Source organism: Acartia tonsa, chromosome 14, assembly GCF_053477335.1.
Source record: "Acartia tonsa isolate MP-2025a chromosome 14, ASM5347733v1, whole genome shotgun sequence".
Lineage (NCBI taxonomy): Eukaryota > Metazoa > Arthropoda > Copepoda > Calanoida > Acartiidae > Acartia > Acartia tonsa.
In genome coordinates, this window is record NC_137273.1 from 36,158,958 (window position 1) to 36,181,365 (window position 22,408).

Genomic DNA, 22,408 nt, shown 5'->3' on the forward strand with positions numbered 1-22,408 from the left:
TGGGAAGATATAAAATCTTTCGTCCATTATCCTATCTATAAATATCTGCCTGTTTCTAGACTTAAAATGTTAATATTTGTTGCAAAATATTTACTTAATTAGCTGATAAATAGCAAAAAATACTTTATTTAAAAACAAGGATGACAACATCCATAAAAGCGAAGCTCTGAAACGGCATCACAGACGAACATTAACTCTTATAGAGTGTCAGAACTGAATTTACAAAATAAAAATAAAATGTTTTTGACAAAATTATACGTATATTTGTTGCAAAACTTCTTGAAATACATATTTCTGTTTAAGGACAAACTGACATTTAAGGACTTGATTATAGAGATGCTTCGCTTGTAATCTTGTACCTCATTGTAATAGGAATCAGTACTCAAAAAATCTGATCAATCGGATGATTATATCACATAAAAATTTGTTGTCAAAAAATTTAGATATCAATATGTTTAAAATAGACGTACGGACATTCTGGTAATGATTATAGAGCTGCTACGCTTTCTAAATCGTACCTAACTACTACAGGAATCATCATGCAAAATTTGAATTCTAACTTGCCTAAATTAACGAAAAAAGATATCCGTTACGTACGAACGGACCGACCCTAATTATATAAAAGCTTCGCTTTAAAAAACATTATGTATTTTTATGTATTATTTATATGTGTATTAATAACTACTTAACAGCCATACTGAGAAGTTCCCTAGGTTAGGGAAGCTTAATTTTAGTCTTTTTATATGTCACCCAGGGAGGGAGGGGACATTTGACTAAAAAATCATACTAGTAATCTTACTTTTATTGGCACCGTTCTCTTATTAATCAATTAGAAAACTTTTCAAGCTATAATTGTAACCTACGTAAGGGATATTTTTTTATTATAATGGGGGGTGTGCATTTCATTCTATATTTAACCAAGTTTTTTCAAAAACAAACTTATGAATATGGAAAATTCTGTCAAAAATAAACTTTGTTATTCAACTTTCCCTCAAAAATATGTAGAATAAAATCGGTCAAATATGTACATATTTTTGACAGCGTGTTAGTCAAGCTAATAGAGTTAAGCAAGCCATTAGACTAACCCGCGACTGTGAAATAATACGTAGCGGGAACACGTCATAACAAAAGAAGTAAAAAATGTTCGTTCTTATTGCTACTATGCCAGATTCACGACAAAAAAAAGTTAAACTAGAGGGAACCTGTTAACCTAAAACAGTTGCAACTCATTACCAGGAATATTTATGTATTTCAGACAAAAGTTGTGCTAATAAAGAGTTGGTTTATCTGTATGACTTCATTGCAACCTAGATGCAAATTAATCTTTTTGCACAGATTTGCTTCAGTAGTTTTTAACCTTGAATTTCAATGGTAAATACAATTGTTGGCGCTTTTACCCCAAAAGGCCTGGCCAGCACAAAATCCCCCCAACCCCTATGTTTTCCCTTTATGCTGAAACCCTTATTCTGCCCCATAGTGCTACCATGTGCACTAAAAAACCTATCCTAACATAGCTAAAACATCAAAAACTAAAGACCTTTTTGTATTTTCAGTTTATTTAGAAATAAGAGTAGGGGAATTTTTCGTGTTTACCTTGGCATTTTGTAGAAATCCGCCAAATTTTTCAATCAAAATAATAATTTTATTTGTGTTGGTCTATAACATCATTATCTGAAAACAGGACTTTGGATATTTTTAACTTCGACAGTATTTTTTTTTTTATTAATTATCTTTCAAAATATTTTATGTTGACCACGAAGGGGAAAGTTTTAGTGGAATAATGGATATGACACCTGAACGAAAAACTATTTTGCGTTATGTATTTGTTAGTTTTTTTTTTATTTTTATACTAAATAAAAGTAATTCATGTGCTCCAATAATGATTTTTAAAGAAACAGTTTGAGGTTGGATAGGATTTTAAAATTAATTAATTTTGAAAAGATTTAATTTAAAGCTTCTTTTTTAAAGTCATTTTTTGAAGGCATCAATATATTCGTTAATAAAAAGAGTGTACTATAACATTTGACAAAAGACATTCAAGAATGTAATAAAATGAAATTTCTGATATATTTATCAACAACAACTTGAGAGTATATATTGACTATTATTGCTTTTAAATGCTTTAAAATTAGTTAGGAATTTATTGTGAAGGAAGCTATGTTTGTGTCCCGAAAGATCTCATGTACGGTCAGTCCATTTCTTTACTCAGGGCCATTAACGTGTATCACATTTCAGCTATCTATAATACAAAGTAGAACGATGTCTGTCTGTCCGTCTGTCCGTCTGTCTGTCTGTCTGTCCCTTAAGATCTCGGTAACCACTGAACCGATCGGATTCTACTCTTCAGGGTATATACCTATTGGTCCTGTGGTGGTTTTAAGCTATTTTCTTGGGGGGTGGGACACCCCCAACCCCCCAAAAACAAAAAAATCCCCCCCCCCATTTTTTTTTTTTTTTTTTTTTTGCTTAAGATTTCCTTGGTCCTTTAACGAATTTTGCCTCAATTTTTTTTATCACCTCTTGGGGCAAAGCCTCTAGAGGCTAGGGGCGAAGCCGCTAGTACATACATAAAATCAAAATTTTAATATAGAAGATATTTTACCCGTGTACTAAAAAGTATATACGGAAGGACATATCCTAACTATAAAGTAGCTGCGCTACTAAAAAATGTATTCGTAGTAATATTTATATTATTTATTGAAATTTTGACCTACTAAGCCAGGACTTAGGAATTTAGGACTATAAATTATCATAAAGATGTTCAGAATATCAAAATCTTTTTATAAAAATCTGTTATGAGTTTGAATGAATATACGGACGGATAACCCTCTAATAGATTGTTTTAACGCGCATTTTCTCTAGCCGCGCGCTCAAACTACATTATTGGTCCGTTTTACAATCAGAACGGTCTCTGGACTTTGATAAATTTCCATAACATGGATTAAAATTTGTTCTGAAATATTGCAGCTGTTTTCCAGATCTTACGTGTGACACAAAAACAGCAATAAATATAATATATTTAGATACATATTCAGTAAATTGAACCAATAAGAACACAAACAAGGGAACAATCCAAATACATTTTCCTATAAGAAAATGCTGTTTTTTTTTCATTTCATCAATATGTATATGTCAACATTAGAGTAAAACACTAGAGGAAGAAAGGGTTAAATAACTGTATCTCCCCATCGCAACCACCTTGTGCAATCTTTCTATTTTGTCATTGAAAATCAACCAATGGTGTCGCTTATATTAACACAGCCAAGTAGCAGAAAAAGATTTAGAAGCAGACGATAGAGGTCTTTGAAAAAGAAAGGGAGGTAGTTGTCTCTATATACAACTAAGTCAACTATAATTAATTGAATTTCTTAGCATAAAGCTAGGTTTTTAGGAAATTATTTTATCTAAAAATTGTGTCGCCCACCTATTTAGAACGTGAATAAACTTAAACAATTGTAGCTGTCTATAGTGCCCTAGCAAAAGGGAGATAGATATCACTGCTTTTGGCCTACCTATTCTATTGGCGTCAGGAAATACCCTATACCCCATCTCTAATTTTAGAGGGTTTCTTTCCCTCTTCCCTTTTCCTCTTTCCTCTACTATGATGTCAATAGAAAAGGTAGGCCAAAAGCTGTGACATCTATCCCCATTTTCATAAGGCCCTAAACACAGCTACTAAACAATTATATTCATTGCTAGAAATTCCGTTTTAAATTGAACGTATTATATAGTCTGAATGCCTATCTAGTGTAATAGATCTATTTAGCTAACTTTTTTCCATAACTTTTTACAATGTGCACAGGAGAGTAAAAAATCGACGCCTGTGAGCCTGCGTAGAGTTAGCTGCAAGGTTGGGGGCGCTGGCGTAGAATCTGGTTCCCATGCAGAAGCCGGCACCAGTATGGACAAACCAACAGGCAAGTTAAAGTTGTGCTTTCCCTCAAAGTGCCTATCGAGCACTGAAACCCAGTCCCCTTACTTAAAAAATATATTGAAAATAAGAGGGGGGGGGGGGCCGGGGGGGGGGGGGTATAGTTTTTCATTTGTTTGTTAATTATCATTGATCAGGTTAGGTTGTATTGGTTACTAGTTACCCTGCAGTGTTAGGGTACAGCGGCTTTAGACATTGCAATTTTTACACATAAGAAAAAAACTTCTTATTTTCTATTTACCTTAGAAGAGGTGAGGGGGGGGGGGGTCGAATCTCTAGGAACAAACCGCATAATAACTAAAGACGTAATAAGTTGTATCTACTGCTGATATATCAGGTGCATGACATTAATTATAAAATAGGGGGATAATAAATTAACAAATGAAAGAACACTTTTAAAAAAACTTTTGGTACTAGAATAATTTACAGTCCAATGCCCCCTTCTTTCTTCCAAGTAAACCAGGGATCTAAAGGGATAAGACAATGGCCTATAAATAAATGTACATTGTACATCCTAAATGATGATACACAAAATAACCCTTTTAGCAGCATAAAATTAGTAGTTCAAACGTTTGAATACCCAACTTAAAGAACTATCCAATCAAAAATCACTTAATCCCCAAAGTTGTTAAGCCAAAAAATAAGAAAACGTTATTATAAAACTTTTGGGGACTAGTGTCCCCTCTCTTTGAAGTAAATCAACAAAACGCGGTCGCAGCCGAGCCGCTAGTTTTCAACATGTTTTAAATATCGGCCTATTGTAATATGTATTTTGTTTTTAGTTTCGTTGGATAAGCGACCCTCAATAACTGAGAAGGAGTTAACACCCATAGTTCTAAACCAGCTACAATCAACAAAGTAAGTTAGTTTTAGTAAGGTTGGAACGGATACTTTTTTGGCCGGATACCGGATACCGGATACCCGGCTGATTTCTAATGCGGGATATCCGGTATTCGACTGGATATCTGGCCAACGTTCAATATTCTGCAAATTACCGGATATCCGGTATCTGGATAAATTCAATATCCGGTATCCGGCCGGATATTAAAGATGGCCAAATATCCGGCCTAACCCTAATTTTTAGTACCGAAGCTACTCTTATGTTTTAGTTCGTTTTCTACAAATCGCCATTCCCATCATTTCCCTTTTCATCCATGTATCTAAACCTTTAATTTAAGTTGTTAGACCTCACCCATTAGAGTAAAACATTAAAGGGGGAAGGGGTTAAGTTACTATATGTCCCCACCCCGTGGACCCTGTGCCGGCTTTAGATTCGGTCTTTGAATATCAGACAATGGCGTCGGGAATATTAACACAGTAAAGTTGCTACAAAAAAGCAGAAAGTAATTTGCTGGCAGACGAAAAAGGTCCCCAACATTGGATCCAGGTAGGGGGGGGGGGGGGGCATTTATTAAAATATAATCTTAAAGTATTTGAAGTTTTCTTGAAAGTTAATGCATATGTAATTAGCGGTTTACGAGATCTTGTAATAATGTAAATAGTTAACAACATATTCTTTATACTAAAAAACAGTTTCTCCCCTAGCATCTAGGAGCTCTATAATAAACGGGTTAAAGAGGGGATAGAGAATAGTCTAAAAAAGCCTAGAAACCAAACAATGTTAAAAAATACGATAAAAATTGAAATCCGCTAACAGATTTGTAAAAAATCTTCTAAATAACTTTTAATGATAAATTATCATTTAGGAAACAAAAGGATGAATGGAGGCGATCCCGCCGGGGTAGTCAGGCTAAACCAGAACTACAGGACTCTAAACAGGCTCAAGGTAATTTTATTTTAATCGGTCAAAACTATTCATAAAATCGATCAATTTTGGTATGGTTTAAAGCAAGGACAAAGCAGCTTATAGTGCCTAATAAAAAATGACGTCTTACAATACAAATGACCAATAGTAGGCCAGTATACATTTTATTTGATCAATTGTAAAATAAATACTGGCCTATTATTTGTCATTTTGATGGATCAGTAATATTTGACATAATATCATTTAACATAAATTCATTTCACATAAAACATTTGACATAAAATCACTTCACATAAAGGTACATTTGACATAAAAACATTTGCCATAAAGGTACATTTGCTATAAAGGTACACTTCACATAAAAACGTTTCACATAAAGGTACATTTGACATAAAGGTACATATGATATAAAGGTACATTTGACATAAAGGTACGTTTGACATAAAGGTACACTTGGCATAAAGGTACATTTGACATAAAGGTACACTTGGCATAAAACGTTTCACATAAAGATACATTTCAAAGTCTACCCGAGGTTGTCATTTTTTTCCCCGAGCATGGCAACCGGTGATCAGAATCTCAGTTCTGCACCACAAGCCGCGCACGACTGAAGTTCCCATGTCTATACAGTCATATTTATATGAAAATATTTTTAGAAGATTTTTGAATTTTTTTTGAAGATTTTCCATTTTTTTAAAAGATTTTAGAAATTTTTATTTATTATTAAAAGAAAATCTTCAAAAAAAATTCAAAAATCTTCTAAAAATATTTTCATATAAATATGGCTGTATAGACATGGGAACTTCAGTCGTGCGAGGCTTGTGGTGCAGAACTGAGATTCTGTTCACCGGTTGCCATGCTCGGGGTACCTCTATGTGAAATGTACCTTTATGTCAAGTGTACCTTTATCTGAAATGTACCTTTATGTCAAATGTACCTTTATGTCAAGTATACCTTTATATGAAATGTATCTTTATGCCAGATGTACCTTTATGCCAAATGAGTTTATGTGAAACGTTTTTATGTCAAATGTACCTTTATGTCAAATGAGTTTATGTCAAATGATACTTTATGTCAAATGTTTTATGTGAAATGAATTTATGTGAAGTGATTTTATGTCAAATATTACTGATCCCATTTTGATTGTATGTCGTCATTTCTTATTAGGCACTAAAAGCTGTTTCGCTGGTTATATGTTTGATAGAGGACAACTTAATGTATTTTCTAATATTTATTTTAGACAATGGGGAGGGACGCCCCTTTTACCCCTCCCCTCTTTCACGTCATTGGTCTAAAGATTCGAACAACTCGCTTATTTTAAAAAAATAATAAAGTCTAGGAGTGGGGTTTGTTTTTAAAATTTTTTTTTACTACTTTAGGTTAGGTTAGGTTATATTGGGTACTGGGTTGTCCCGGTTAGGTCACCGTAGGTAAAGTAATAGGACTCCCCCCCCCCCAACCTTTATTTTTAATTGATTTAAAAATTAAAGGCAGGGGCTGGATTATCATTTTATGGGAAAGCGCAATGATTATTTTTATTTGTAGAAGTTGTTTCTGACTCCGGGGCTGAGAGTGCTTGCGAGGAATCCAGGCAAAAGACAGCTCAGCTCTTTATGACAGGTAGATCCTTGTTTTTAATGGCAACTACGCGACTTTACAAGTTTACATTTCATGTAAGTATGGACCTTTTAAAATAGGATTAAGATATTGTTTTTTTTTCATGTGTCCTTCTAACAAACCTACTTTTGGACCAACGACGCCCCCCATACCTTTTTTATAAAAAAAAACACATTCTAGCTCCTTTGGGATGCACTATTCCTGCCATTCTTTTGAACCTAGCCTTAACCTAACCTAAAATCGGCATAAAATATGATCTGTTCTATAAGCTGTCCATATAGCCGTTTTGTGAGTTGCGGGCCCGCCACTTAATAATCTAATAAATCAGCTGACTGCAGCTGCGCAATGCAATTGTAACTGATTTTTAAAATTGCGGCTGCCTGTCCCAAATGTAAATGTTTATTTTGCAAAATCTATTATTAGTTAGAAGCACTTTTCATATCAATCAACGCTTTGGATAAATATAACTTCTTTTCGAAAGCAATTTTCAAAGAATAACAAGTTAATAGACGATTATTTAGGTATTTTATTCAATACTGCACAGAGAAAAAGAATAGTAAGAACAATTAGCTCCAAAAGTAGCTCAGAATTACGACAAAGACCAAAGTGTGTTAAAAATCAACCATGTGACGTCATAAAAATGAGGGGTTATCTATTTTTTTAGGGGATTTCTTTCCCTCTTCTCTTCTCATCTCCCTCATTTTTATGACATCACATGAGTGATTTTTAACACACTTTAGTCTTTGTCAAAAGTGAACAATATTTTACATGAAAAAGAACCCAATGGTTTTCATTTATACACTTTCCTATGCAGATAAAAATAAAATTAATCTACAGAAGGGGTAATTTTGTGTATCATCATTGTGAATGTACATTAATTTATCGATCATTGACTTATCCCTTTAGACCCCTGATAAATTGTAATTTTTTATCTAGGCATTCAGTCTGCTTTAACAACATTTGAAGAAGCTAAGGTAATATTTTCCCTCTTACATAATGATTATACATTTAATTTATTATTACTCGGATCTTACACCAGATTTGCATGAAACTTGTAGTTGGCTAAAAAACCAATAATAAACCAAATTTACCCCATCCCCTCCACTCCATTGAACAAATTAATAGAAGAGTTCCATGTTAGCAACCTAAATTGAAGACAATTTTTCCCCCTGTCATAATATCATTAGAGTAAAAACTAAAGAGAGAAAGGGTTAAATAACTGCATCTCCCCATTGCAACCGCCTTGTGCAACCTTTTTATTGGGTCATTAAAAATCAACCAATGGTGTCGCTTATATTAACACAGCCAAGTAGCAGAAAATAGTTTAAAAGCAGACGAAAGAGGTCTTTGAAAAAGGAAGGGGGGTAGTTGTCTGTATATACATCTATACTATAGATCTGTTATAATACATGATATCCACTTATATTTTACATCCATTCTTGAACATAATTATAGTACAATAATACTTTAAATAATCAAGGATGACAACATCTATAAGTAGCGAAGCGTAAAAAAATTATGAATAGTGAAACAACAAAGTGAGTTGTAGAGCAGATGTTTATTGGTCATAAAAAAAGATGGAGAAAAAAATAAAGGGCGGATGTCTTTTGAAGCATGGTCGATAGACTTATGGACCAAGTAGGTTATATATTTATCAAAAAACTTTGTGATAAGGGTATTTTCAACATATTTAAACAATAAACAGACGGACTAACCGACCAAAATAGAAAAAAGATTTATTCTAAATAATAGTTATTTATCGCAACGTATTATATACAACTTTCCGCGGATATAAAAATGTTCAATAATAATATTAAAACTATTTTTTTAGCTCCGGGATGCCGAAGACACGAGCTAAAAACAGTTTTTTTTATGATTGTACATTTTTATTTTTGTAGAAAACTGAAGATAATACAATGCTATACATAAGTTTTCAGAACGACTGAGAACCGGTTCTAATCCACCGGATATTAATCGATTTCGAAGCGGTATTGAATAAAATAAAACTTTGTTTGATTTTAGGCCGCTGGGGAGCAAGATACAGGCGATATAGTTCAGGAAGTGGATAATGTATTGGCCAAACTTATGGCCTCCCTCCAGAAAGGTAGTTTAAAGTTAAGTCGCTAGGGACGCAACCGTAATTTATAAGCAGGCCTATTTTGTAGAGATCTAAAGGTATAAGACAAAGGTCGATAAATTGATGTACTTACCAAAATTATCTCTTCTGTAGATTACAATTAGTGGTTCTAACGTTTGGACACTCAACTTAATGAACCAACCAATCAAAATTAAAAAAATCCCCAAAGTTGTTGAGCCAACAAATAATGAAACTTTTATGATTAGAAAATAAACAGCCCAATGTCCCCTCCTTCTGTGCTTACTTTATTATGATAATATCAGCGTTGCGGAGCTGTTTGATTTTGGTACTCCAGCTCCGGCTCCGCAGAGCCGTCTGTTATGATGGCGGCTCCGTCTCCGGCTCCGGCTCCAGCTCTGGCTCCGACCTAAAATCAGGAAAAACTCGACATATTTTCCCCCCACGTCTATTTTTGACTTTTGAAGGTTTTAAAAGTTCAATTTTTGATATAAACGGAAAGGAAAAACTTAAAAAGGGCATTTGCACATGACAAAACAGAGTTACCAAATTATAATTTGTAAAAAATCTCTTTATTTATCTAGTCCGGAGCCGGAGCCGTTTTTTAACGATAATTACGGCTCCGGCAAAAGATGGCGGCTCCACGGCTCCCGGCTCCGGCTTCGCAACACTGGATAATATTGTATTGTCTATAACCCTTTTAAAATACAGTGTGTTTTTTTTATGAGCACTTTTTTGAAAGCAATTTTACCCCACTTATAGTTATCAGAATTTAATGATTAATGGCTTATTTTCTTCGTTTTTTAAAGGAAATTATGAAACAACAAAAAAAATTACAGTTTTTGTTGAAAAAGTACAGTAAAGTTGAAAATTAAAAACTTAGGTGTCAACATCTAAAAATGGTTTTAGCGCATTTTTCTTATGCTCAAATAATCAACCTTTTGCAAGAATGGCTGCTAAACACTTCAAAGTTTAGATATAGAGCTAAAAATGTATACAGATACTATTAGGGACATGTACTAGAACATATCAAAGTTTGAAGGTCATATCTCAACCAGGGAGAGAGTACTGGCCCCCTAAAGTCGACTACAGAAAATCCATTTTTTTAAAGAAAAATGTGCTAAAACCATTTTTATATGTTGACACCTAAGTTTTTAATTTTCAACTTTACTGTACTTTTTCAACAAAAACTGTAATTTTTTTTGTTGTTTCATAATTTCCCTTAAAAATCGAAGAAAATAAGCCATTAATCATTAAATTCTGATAACTATAAGTGGGGTAAAATTGCTTTCAAAAAAGTGCTCAGAAAAAAAAACACACTGTATATCTACATCTTTTAACAAAAGCCTTCTTGTTTTATTTCATAGTTGCTTTAAACAAAGACATTAAAGAATGACAAAATTAAAAGAAGCTTAAATTAGATTAAAATTGTTGTCTCAGAGTTTTTAGACTCAAGGAAAAAAGGTTTAAAAGATACTATCCTTGTACTAAAGTAACAGGATGTTTGTTGTGTCTGTACCGAAGGATCTCGCTAACCGCTGAACCGATCGGGTTCTCCTTAACCCTGGTAGATTCTCATGGGTCCCGGGAAGGTTTATAACTATTTTGGGGGAGGGTACCACAACCCTCCCAAGAGAAATGACAATTTTTTTTTAATATATGAGAGACTTCAACGTAACATAATGAGGTATCGTACATAAAGAATTATCGTAGAGACTTTAACAAACAAAAACATTTAAAGTGTCACTAGAGGCCTCTAGGGGCGTAGCCGCTAGTGTTATATATAATCAGGGATCTTAATTGTTGTACATACACTTCCGATGATAATTAACAAAATTACCTCTGCTGTAGATTAAAATTATTGGTTAAAAAGTGTGGACCATACTAGTTTCGAACTAAAGTCTAACAAAGTACCCAAAGTTCTTTAGATTAAAAGAACGTGGTATTAAAACTTTGGGTACCTGAATAATTTACAGCCCAAGTTCCCTTTCTTGATGCCTTTTTACCATGTCTTATCTCTTAAACTCCCTGCTGCTTGGTGATCTAGTTAAAAAAGTCTTTACCAACCCTTAGATTGCCTAACTCTTGTCTGGAAGTCCTAACAATATGGGTTTTTACTTTTTACCCTCACCCATTAATACAATATTTCTTTCTTGTCATTTTTATGGCCTCTATAACAATGTCGGGTATAGTACCTTTCGTGGCAACGCCCCTTAAGTTTCGATTCGTCGTATTTTTAAAATGGCTTTTAATAGGATATTTCAGGTTAGGCTAGGTTATATTGGGTTAGGTGATTACCCTGCAGGGTTAGCAAAAAATTTTGTTTTTTATAATTTATCAAGAGAGGGGGTGCCAGGGGTGCATGGTAGCATCATACCAATGATAGCAAGTCTACATAGGATAATAATAATTATATATAACTTTTAGGAGAGGGGGTGCCAGGGGTGCATGGTAGTATTATACCAATGATAACTAGTCTACATAGGATAATAATAATTATATATAACTTACAGGAGAGGGGGTGCCAGGGGTGCATGGTAGTATCATACCAATGATAACTAGTCTACATAGAATAATAATTATATATATAATATATATTCAGGAGAGGGGGTGCCAGGGGTGCATGGTAGTATTATACCAATGATAAATAGTCTACATAGGATAATAATAATTATATATAACTTACAGGAGAGGGGGTGCCAGGGGTGCATGGTAGTATCATACCAATGATAACTAGTCTACATAGAATAATAATTATATATAACTTTCAGGAGAGGGGGTGCCAGGGGTGCATGGTAGTATCATACCAATGATAACTAGTCTACATAGAATAATAATTTTATATATATTCAGGAGAGGGGGTGCCAGGGGTGCATGGTAGTATCATACCAATGATAACTAGTCTACATAGGGTAATAATAATTAAGTATATTCAGGAGAGGGGGTGCCAGGGGTGCATGGTAGTATCATACCAATGATAACAAGTCTACATAGGATAATGATAATTATATATAACTTTCAGGAGAGGGGGTGCCAGGGGTGCATGGTAGTATCATACCAATGATAACAAGTCTACAAGCCACTCTGAGAGCTAATAAACCAGCTGAGGTAAATACAGTGTGTTTTTTTATGAGAACTTTTTTGAAAGCAATTTTACCCCACTTATAGTTATCAGAATTTAATAATTAATGGCTTATTTTCTTCGTTTTTTAAGGAAATTTATAGAACAACAAAAAAATATTTCAGTTTTTATTTAAAAAGTACAGTAAAATCTAAAATTCAAAACTTAGGTGTCAACATCTAAAAATGGTTTTAGCGCATTTTTCTTATGCTCAAATATTCAACCTTTTGCAAGAATGGCTGCTAAACTCTTCAAAAACTGGCCCCCCAAAGTCGACTACAGAAAATTCAATTTTTTTCTTGTAAAGGGTAGAAGATTTATGCATAAGAAAAATGCGCTAAAACCATTTTTAGATTCTGTAAGATTAAAAGTATATACTTTGGTAGTATGACTGAAACCATTATAATGGTTTACTTTAGAAAAATATCTATACATTACATATGAAGGGGGAGAAGAGAAATTGGAAAGGGAAGGGAAAGAGAAGGGGAATTTTTACGATATAAATGAGGGAAGAATAAGGGGTAAAGTGGTGGGGTAGTGAATAAAAAAGAATTATATGTATTTCTAGAAAAAAACAGATGGATAAGTGTAAGTTCCATAGTAAAAAATTCCCTCGAAAAGAGAAAAAATATTTTTCTTAAAAATTTAGTTTTCTAAAATATGCATTTTTTGTATTAATCTCTAATTTAATTCACAGAGTCCTGTACCTTCCAAATCAGTACAAAACGGTGAACAGGCTGATTCTAGTTCAGGGGTAAGTACATGGTGTACTTTTAAACAGGGATGGGTTCTTAGTAGATAGATTTGTATTTAAGCAACAGAACAGATTGACAGACAAAGTATGCTAAAGAGTAGAAGCTCTCTAAATCTTTTTAAATTTCAGAAATCAAATCTATGGCGATATTTCTCGTATTTATTCGAAGCCGATTAATATCCGGTGGATTAGAACCGGTTCTCGTCCATATGAAAAACTATGTCTAGAATCGTATTATATCCAGTTTTCTACGAATATAAAAATGTACTAGCATAAGATTAAATCCAGTTTTTTAGCCCTTGCCTTTGGCATCTCTGGTCTAAAAAACTGGTTTTAATCGTATAATTGTACATTTTATATCCGCGGAAAACTGTTTATAATACGATGCAAGAAATAACTATTCCACTACAGAAAATTCATATACCAAGATAAAGATTTTTATTTTGGGGATGGGGAATAATTAATTTGAATAGAGGGGGGGGGCGGGGGGGGGGAGAAGAATAGCGCCCTGTGGTTAGAATTTTTATGGAATTCGAGTCAATCATATTTCAAAAAACATACCACTTCTATTTTTTTTTTTGGGGGGGGTGAGGGGTAATCATTTCTTTACCCCTACTTGCACAGAGCGTCATATAAATTTCATAATCTCCCATATTCTTCCTTTTATGACGGATAGCCAGACAAAGCAACTTATAGGGAAGCCTCGCTACTAAAAATATTTCTGCGCATGAATGAACAGAAAGATTAAGGTCAACATTTCTATGTAGTAGCGCTGCTTCTCTACATATCAGGGATCAAAAGGGATAAGACAATGGCCAATAAATTGATGTATATCCAAGATGATGATAAACAAAATTACCCCGATGTAAATTAAAATTAGCTGTTGAAACGTTTGAACACTTTAAGCACAAAAGTCCCCAAAGTTGTTAAGCCAACCAATAAGAACTGTGATCATAAAACTTTGGGACTAGTAAATTAAACAGCCCATTGTCCCCTTTCTCTCTCTGTCTACATATCCTAAAATTCTTTGAGATTAGTACCGAAGCCTCTCTACATATCTTGTAATTTTGACAGTTTAGACATACTTTTTCAATGCTCCTTTAGTTCTCGGGTAGGTTGATTGAGGATTGAAAATTTTCGCATAATTCACATCGTAACAAATTACAATAAAAAGACATTAAATGTTCAATGAGTTAATTACTTAATTTAGCATAAATATTATTCTATTGCAACAAAAAGGTTATTTTAGAAAACAATTTCTTGAATGAAATTATAAAACTTGTTTACTCTTAGTTTTTTTTGTTTAATATCAATTAAAAAAATCTGCCAATTATCTCTTAACCTAAATTTATGTTTGGGGATTTTTCGCTACTATAGAAAAAAAAATAATTCTGTTTAAAATTCTTAAAAATAAAACATGTTTAAGACAATAATGTCATTAAAAACTAAGCATTCAGAAAAGTTATTTATCACATGGCATTATAAACAGCTTTCTGCGGTTATGAAAATGTGCAATTATAAGATTAAAACCAGTTTTGCAAACCCCAAGATACCGAAGGCACGGGCTAATAAAACTGTTTTATTTCTTATGATTGTACATTTTTATATTCGTAGAAAACTGTATATAATACGATGGTATACATAGTTTTTCAGTATGGTTTTAATCATGTATTGTTCTTAATAGCGAAGCTTTTCTATAAATATGGTCGGTCCGTACGTCCGTCCGCCCGTCCGTCCTTACGTAACGGATAGCTTTTTTCGTTAATTTAGGTATGTTAGAATTGTCCTATCGATTTCAAACGTTGCACGATGTTACCTGTAGAAGTTAGGTACTACTTAAAAAGCGTAGCAACTCTATAATCAAGTCCTAAAAACGTAAGTGTATCCTTAAACATTATATTGTATTTAAGCAGATTTTTTACAAATTTACTTAAAATTTTGATTCGACATTTATACATTTCTGTTATGATTTTTCAGTTATGACACACTAAACGTATTAATGTTTGTTTGTCCTACCTTTTCAGCGCTTCGCTTTTATGGATGTTGTCATCCTTGTTTTAAAAGTATTCAGAACAAGGTAAAATGAGGGATGGAATAATTGATTTGAAAATAAGAGTAAAACATATATTAAATTATTTAGATTGCTTTAAATTAATTTGTGTAGAAACTTTTCCACCATCTAGTTTTACTATTACAGATGCAGGAAAAATTTATCTACTGCTTATTTTTCTCTCTCCAACCTTGGTTAGTTTTTAATAGTATAAATATGGAGGCAAAATCATTTTTTTACAGCTTCTATTTCCCTGTCCCCACGGAAGATTATTGACTTTAAAATTATACTCGTACCCAAAGTTTTATAAACATGCATTATAATTAGTTGGATCAAAAAATTTTGGTAAAATTGTTAAACCTTAATCTCAAGAAGGGTATTTTTGTTTATTATCATTGGAGATATATATTTATCGTCTATTGTCTTATCCCTTAAGATCCCTGTCTGTCCCTGTATAAAGTGCACATTTTTCTGGGGGCTTTAAAATTTTAAATCTAAAAACTTTCCTTATTTATGTGTAAAAGCTTCTATTGATAAAAAAATGTATCATACGAAAAAGTATAAAGAATTTTTATCTTTATATTTTTTTCTACCTTTCTCTTTTTTTTGATAATATACTTTTATGTTTACCTTAATATTAAATGTAATATTCTTTTTAAAATCATAATGGGTAATGGTATAGTCTGTTTCGTTACATCGCCTCTTAAGGGGCGTTTTGTCGTATTTTCACAGTAGCTTTCATCCCATTTCTAGCAACTTCGGTGACAATTTACCTAACCCTTTTGGGGAAATCATTAAAATTTATCTATAGTATAGATATATAGATGTATATACAGACAACCACCTCCCTTCATTTTTCAAAGACCTCTTTCGTCTGCTTTTAAATTATTTTCTGTTACTTGGCTGTGTAATATAAGTGATACCATTGGTTGATTTTCAATGACCCAATAGAAAGGTTGCACAAGGCGGTTGCAATGGGGAGATACAGTTGTTTTCCCTTTCTTCCTTTAGTGTTTTACTCTAATCCTAAAATAACCTATCAAAAGCTACTGTGAATTTCGCGAAACCAAAAATACCCCTCCAAAAAAGAATATTTCAAGAAAATTAGCTGTTAGTTCCTTTAAATATATTTGCTGTTTAAACTGCACTGCTATGATAAAAAGTTGACGTGTGATGTATAAAACATATGGATAGACAGACTTCGTTGTGGGAATGCATATCTTTCAAATAACAAGAACGATTCTTTCAAATTTAGGCGCAGCTCAAACCTATACTATCAGCCCTCTAGGGGCACTTGTGGGGTGGTGGATTAAATTCAACAGCCCATTTTTTTTATTTATATAGAAAGAGTGAAGTGTGGAGCACTGTTTTTCTTGGGATGGTGGTGGTACCCTCCACCAAAATAGTTTAGAACCTTCCCACCCAGTACCTATGGGAAGGTACCCTGTAAATGAGAAATATATCGGTTCAGCGGTTAGCAAGATGCTTTGGTACAGACAAACAGACAGCCAGAGATCCTGTTAAACATATTATATGTGCTTATATTTTTATACATAATAAGACAATGATTTGACATGTATTCCCATTTTTTTATTTATAGCATTCCCAGACAAACATTTAGACTGACTTAAATTGAAGAGATGCCTCGCAACTAAAAAATTTGAAATGTGCTGCAAAAGAAAACATTAAAAAGTTAAGCAGACCTTTCAAAGAAGTAAAAATAGCTTGACAAGATCCTTACAGGGTTAGTTTAAGTCAGGGATAGGACATTGGGTTATAGATTAATCTTCCCTTTAATTTAAAGAAATGCAATACATTATCTTTTGTTAGCTTGACAAAAAAGCCCTTTAATAAAATATCTCCATTTATTCACCAATAAAATTATGTTAACATTTTTTCCCCTTGTCATATCATAACACTAGAGGGGAAGGGGTTATGTCCCCATACTGATGACCTTTTGCCGTCTCACAATGGGGTCTTTTAACGAGAATATTAATACAGCCAAGTAGCAGAAAACAATTAGCTAGCAGACGAAAAAGGTTTATGGAAAAGGGGAGGATGTAGTTAACTGTATTTACATCTTTGCTATAGATTTGTTATCATATCCTCTTATCCTATATTAAGTTATGTTCGGCTATAAATGATTAAAAAATGTTTTGTTTCAGGCAATTGCATCTTTACCAATCTCTGATCAGACCAACAGACCAACCTCTAAACCAACAGTGCATATAGAGCCCGCCTCTCCCACCAACAGTGATAAAAAGGATACATCCACTCCCTCCGATGAATGTGATAGTGTTAAAAATGGTCACACTAACGAGGATGATATTGTCCTTGTTGGCAAACTTTCTGTTGCCATTGGCAATGATAATGGCGGCGATGAGAGTGATTATCAACAAAACAGCTGTAGTAGTCAACAAAAACCGGTTTCTGGAATGGTAAGTATGTGTGTGCACACTACAACAACTAGTACGGATAATAATCAGCTGGTTTCAGTGACGTCACAGTCTGTTGAACCGGTTTCTTCTAATCAGCTGACACACATGACGTCACAGCTTGGAGAAGAAGAACCGGTTACACATAAACTGATTCCCATGAGATCACTGTCGCAGGAAGAACCGGTTTCTGAATCGACAACCTCGTCCCAGCTATTGGCCGCTAATACACGACGACTGGACATCGTTAAAAAGCGCGCCTCCATTTTTGAACCAGATAGCTTTAGCAATAGTAATATTAATAGCTCTAGTTATAGACATAATTATAACACACCTAAAAAACATTCAACTACACCAAATTATAACATAAAACACAGTGCAGTGGGGGTGAAGCTAAAACGAAATTCACCCCCTCCAAAACGGAAACCGCATCCTTATGCTGTCATTAATCATAATAATAAGCTTAGCTTTAACACCTCATCTAACAACTCTAGTGAGGTTAGCGACTACTCTACTAATCTCTCTCCTATTGGCTTTCAGCGTCACCATGACAAGGATTTGCTGAACTCTGCTACAGCTGCCGGCCTGCTTACCGATGATGATATCGAACATTTGCCTGTTGATCCCGTTAGTATGTCTCCCCAGGCCAGCAATACTGGGGATAACCAAAAGAATGCCAACAGAAATTATCCTTTTGCTTCTGCTTTTCAACCAAATAACAATCAACAATACTCTTTTGCCAACAACCAGGATAATGCTTTCTTTAACAACAACCCTGCAGCTGCTATAAATAATGATATGCTTAACATCCTTGATAATAATAATGAAAAAGCTTATGATTACCAACATCATCAAGTTGCTGATAACAATTTAACTGCTTTGCAGACAGGAGACAAGCTGTATCATTCTCAAAGGGTTCCGCAAGGTGCTCTCTATGGCCCTGGGGTTGTGCAGCGAGGAGCTGTGGCGCAGCAGTCATACGGTGATGGTGAGGCACAAAGCTATTCATTTGGAATGACAGACAAGTACAGAGGTGGCATGGTAGAGGGAGAACATATTCAGAGAGGGGTTCTACAGATTTCAGGTGTCAGGATTAGCATAGTTTTTAAATTTCTTTTTCAAAAAAGTTTTCTTGTATTAATCAAGGTATCTTTAAAGACTATAAATTTACTCATTTTGTAGATAAAATTATTGGTGAAAAAGTTTTGACACTTTTAGTTTGTAGTACAACCCAACTCAGATTTGATAAAAATCCCCTATGTTTTCAATCTAACTAATATCAGAGAGAGATGGGACATTTTGCTAATTACTACACTAGTCCCCAAAGTTATAAGATAACGTTTTCTTATTCGTTGGCTTAACAACTTTGGGAACTGCAGTGAATTTTGATTGGTTCGTTCATTAAATTGAGTGTTCAAACGTTTCAACCACTAATCTAAAGAAGGGCTAAATTTGTGTATCATCATTGGGGATGTACATCATTTTATCGGCCATTGTCTTATCCCTTTAGATCCCTGGTCCTAAAACACATTATGCTAAACTCTGTTAAAGGCCCAGGTGTTGGAACTAAACTAGTTGAAGAAAGAAAGATAAGCGTAGAAGAACAGGATTGAATATAACATTTTGAAAACTACATGGCAAAAAGAACTAATTATAAAGAACAAACGTTGAAAAAAATGAGGCTTGGGTATGGCTGTGGTTTGTAAATTTATTGGCAGCTGCGATTTGGGCCGCTGCTCTTTGATACCCTTAAAATTAAAATTATATAATATGACGCGCCATCGAATGCTTTGTTAAGTTCAAACAAACATGAATTCCAAATAAAAAAATTTCCCCCATCTTTCCACTTTATTTTTGGGAGGGTATTTTAAATGAGAGAATAGATCTGAGAGGGTGGAGATAACCCACCCCCAAAATATTTTTAAACCTCTCCTAGACTGATAAGGGGCCTAACTGTAAAGGAAACCATTTAGGTCCCGTCCAGACACACAAAGACAGACATCCTGTTACTTTTATAAAGTCTCTATCATTGAATTAATTCCTTTTTACCTTTTCGATTCATTTTAGATAAAGACTAAAACCCAAAAATATTTTTCAATGCAACATTCTGTCTTTAATAACTGTTGATGACATGTTGAATGTTATATTGATTGTCTGTCAGGCCAATGCCACTGGTGATGAAGACAGACTGACAGAGACAGATGAAATGGATTCACAAATGAGTAGACAGAGCTCTGTTGAAGATTCGAGGGTAAGTTGGTGATATCCCACAAAGTTTTTGTTGAGCACGGAAATTTTATTTTTGAAACAAGGGGGAGGAGGCAGTTTTTTTCATATGCCCAAACCCTTTGTGGGGTCCTAATCTTTCGGAAATATATCTGCTATATCCTAGCCCTAAGGGGGAAGTGGGCTACCCAATACCCAAAATAACCCAACCTAAACTTACCTAAAGAAATAAAACAAACTACCTCCTCTCCTTTTATTATAAATTTTTTTCCGAAATTAGGTGGGTGGGGGATTCTGTCACACCATTCACCATTAATCAATTTATATGAAAAATCAGCACTGTATATAAAATTACAATTTTTCATTTTACTATCTGCGGAAAACTGTCTGTTATACGAAAAATATCTATTATATATTTTTGTTTTTTAGGGAGAGATGAGATCTAGACGCAAATCTTCCGGTGGAAAAACCTCAACTATTAAATCTAGGATTCAAAAGAGAAAAATGATTAAGGTATTCTCATTAAAATATACAAAATCCGAAGTTCAGAATGAAAAAAAATATTCGCAAAAAATTCATTATTTATAAACCCAAAAAGTGTATAATCAAATATTATAAATTTTATTAACAGCAAAAAAAATTTAAAATATAAATTGTAAGTTTTTATATAATTAATATACAAACTTAATTTTATTTTAATTATTTTAAATAGAAGTGCACTGCTTATATATCGACGAAGCAGCTTATATGACGTCAAACAATACAAATGACCAATGATAGACCAGTATACGTTGTAATTGACCAATGGTAAATTGTATACTTGCCTAGCAATGGTCTATGTAGTAACTTTACAAAGTGTCTAAAAATCAGCCATGTGACGTCATAAAAATGAGGGATTATCCATCTCTTTTTTTGGGATTTTCTTTCCCACATCTCTCATCTCCCTTATTTTTATGACGCCACATAGTTAATTTTTGAGACACTTTGTTGCGTCCTTTTATTGTATGACGTCATTTTTTATTAGCACTATAGGCTGCTTTCATGTCTCCAGACAAACACACAATTTGTAAAGAATAGCTTTGCTACAGAAAAGGAACAATAAGTCTTTTGTTATATAATATTGTCTTAAAGTGGCCTTGACGATGTAAATACACATTCGATTTATAATTACCTGGATGTTGCACCATATTTTTTACTACTCTAAAAAAATGGTCCTTCCAGCTGATATAACAATATCCCCCCTGAATAACTTTTACCGCATCCCATTCTATTGGAGGAAAGCACTGACCAATAAATTTCCCCTGTCATAATATCCACGTTTATTATATCCATATAAAATATTTGGAGCGAGACTTTCACAAGGATTTAGTACCAAAAAACAAACTATTATGCTTCCAGTCAACGTAATAAATTTTTTATTTTGTAAAAGTTGAAGTAAAGGTTTTAATTAGAAATTGCATTGATATCAAAGTTTAGATTAAACTCCACAAATATAACAACACATAATATGTTATATAAAAGTTTAGTTATAATAAAGGTTAGATGAAGTTATAGTAAATTTTTGGCTTTTTCTAAATCCTTATTTTCTTGCCTATTTGTTTTTTTACAGGTTCATAAATTTTGTTAATTTTATAGAAAACAACAGGAAAAACAAGTATAGTTATAAGCATTGTACATAAGCAGCACAGCAGCAATTAGCTTATGAAGATTTAGGCTTTATAGGCAGCAAACATATAACATAACAAATTTACCTTAGTTTTAATCGAATTTAGAATTAGAGGGATGGATATTTTATTTGTTTGTTTTTTAATTTACTTTAGGTAAGGTTAAGTTATGTTATATTGGGTGCTTGCTGGGGATCCTAGTAGGGTTAGGGCATCAAGGTAAAGGTCCCCACAGGGGTTATGTATTGAAAAAAACTACCCCCCACTTTTTTTAAAGTTGGGGGTTGGGAGGTTTTAGTGCTCGGTAGGAACTTGATAACAAGGAAAGAAAACAGTAAAAGTGTCTGACTATGACGTCAGAAAAAATTAACAATTAACCAATGAGAAGCCAGTATTCACAATGGTAAAATATATAGCGGCCTCTCATTGGTTAATTGTTAATTTTTTCTGACGTCATAGTCAGACACTTTTACTGTTTTCCAAGGAAATAGTATCTTTCGCAAAAGTTGTGAGTAAGATTCCAGTCAAATTGTTTTTAAATATGCGATTAATTATGATATGCGTTTGGTCAACATTAAGAACAGGTAGACTTGATTAGCGCATTTGACTGGAAGTTTGCTCACAATTTTTAAAAGCGAAGCTTTTCTATAATTAGGGTCGGTCCGTCCATCCGTCCGTCCGTCTGTCCGTCCGAGATAGATAGCTTTTATTCGTTAATTTAAGCATGTTAGAATTGTCCTATCGATTTCA

General features: G+C 33.7%; 1 protein-coding gene across 2 annotated transcripts in view; it reads left to right on the forward strand.

Moving 5' to 3' along the window:
• Nucleotides 1-22,408, forward strand: part of LOC145306043 (uncharacterized) — a 125,629-nt gene that overhangs the window by 17,527 nt on the left and 85,694 nt on the right. For both annotated transcript variants that reach the window (XM_080147972.1, XM_080147974.1), the window contains exons 3-15: nt 3,800-3,917; nt 4,714-4,789; nt 5,638-5,717; nt 7,242-7,316; nt 8,250-8,287; nt 9,336-9,417; nt 12,431-12,516; nt 13,227-13,283; nt 17,499-17,771; nt 18,654-18,852; nt 19,320-19,372; nt 19,927-20,019; nt 20,424-20,507. In XM_080147972.1, the coding sequence (XP_080004098.1) occupies nt 3,800-3,917; nt 4,714-4,789; nt 5,638-5,717; nt 7,242-7,316; nt 8,250-8,287; nt 9,336-9,417; nt 12,431-12,516; nt 13,227-13,283; nt 17,499-17,771; nt 18,654-18,852; nt 19,320-19,372; nt 19,927-20,019; nt 20,424-20,507 (1,314 nt within the window). The remainder of the gene's footprint in view (nt 1-3,799; nt 3,918-4,713; nt 4,790-5,637; nt 5,718-7,241; nt 7,317-8,249; nt 8,288-9,335; nt 9,418-12,430; nt 12,517-13,226; nt 13,284-17,498; nt 17,772-18,653; nt 18,853-19,319; nt 19,373-19,926; nt 20,020-20,423; nt 20,508-22,408) is intronic.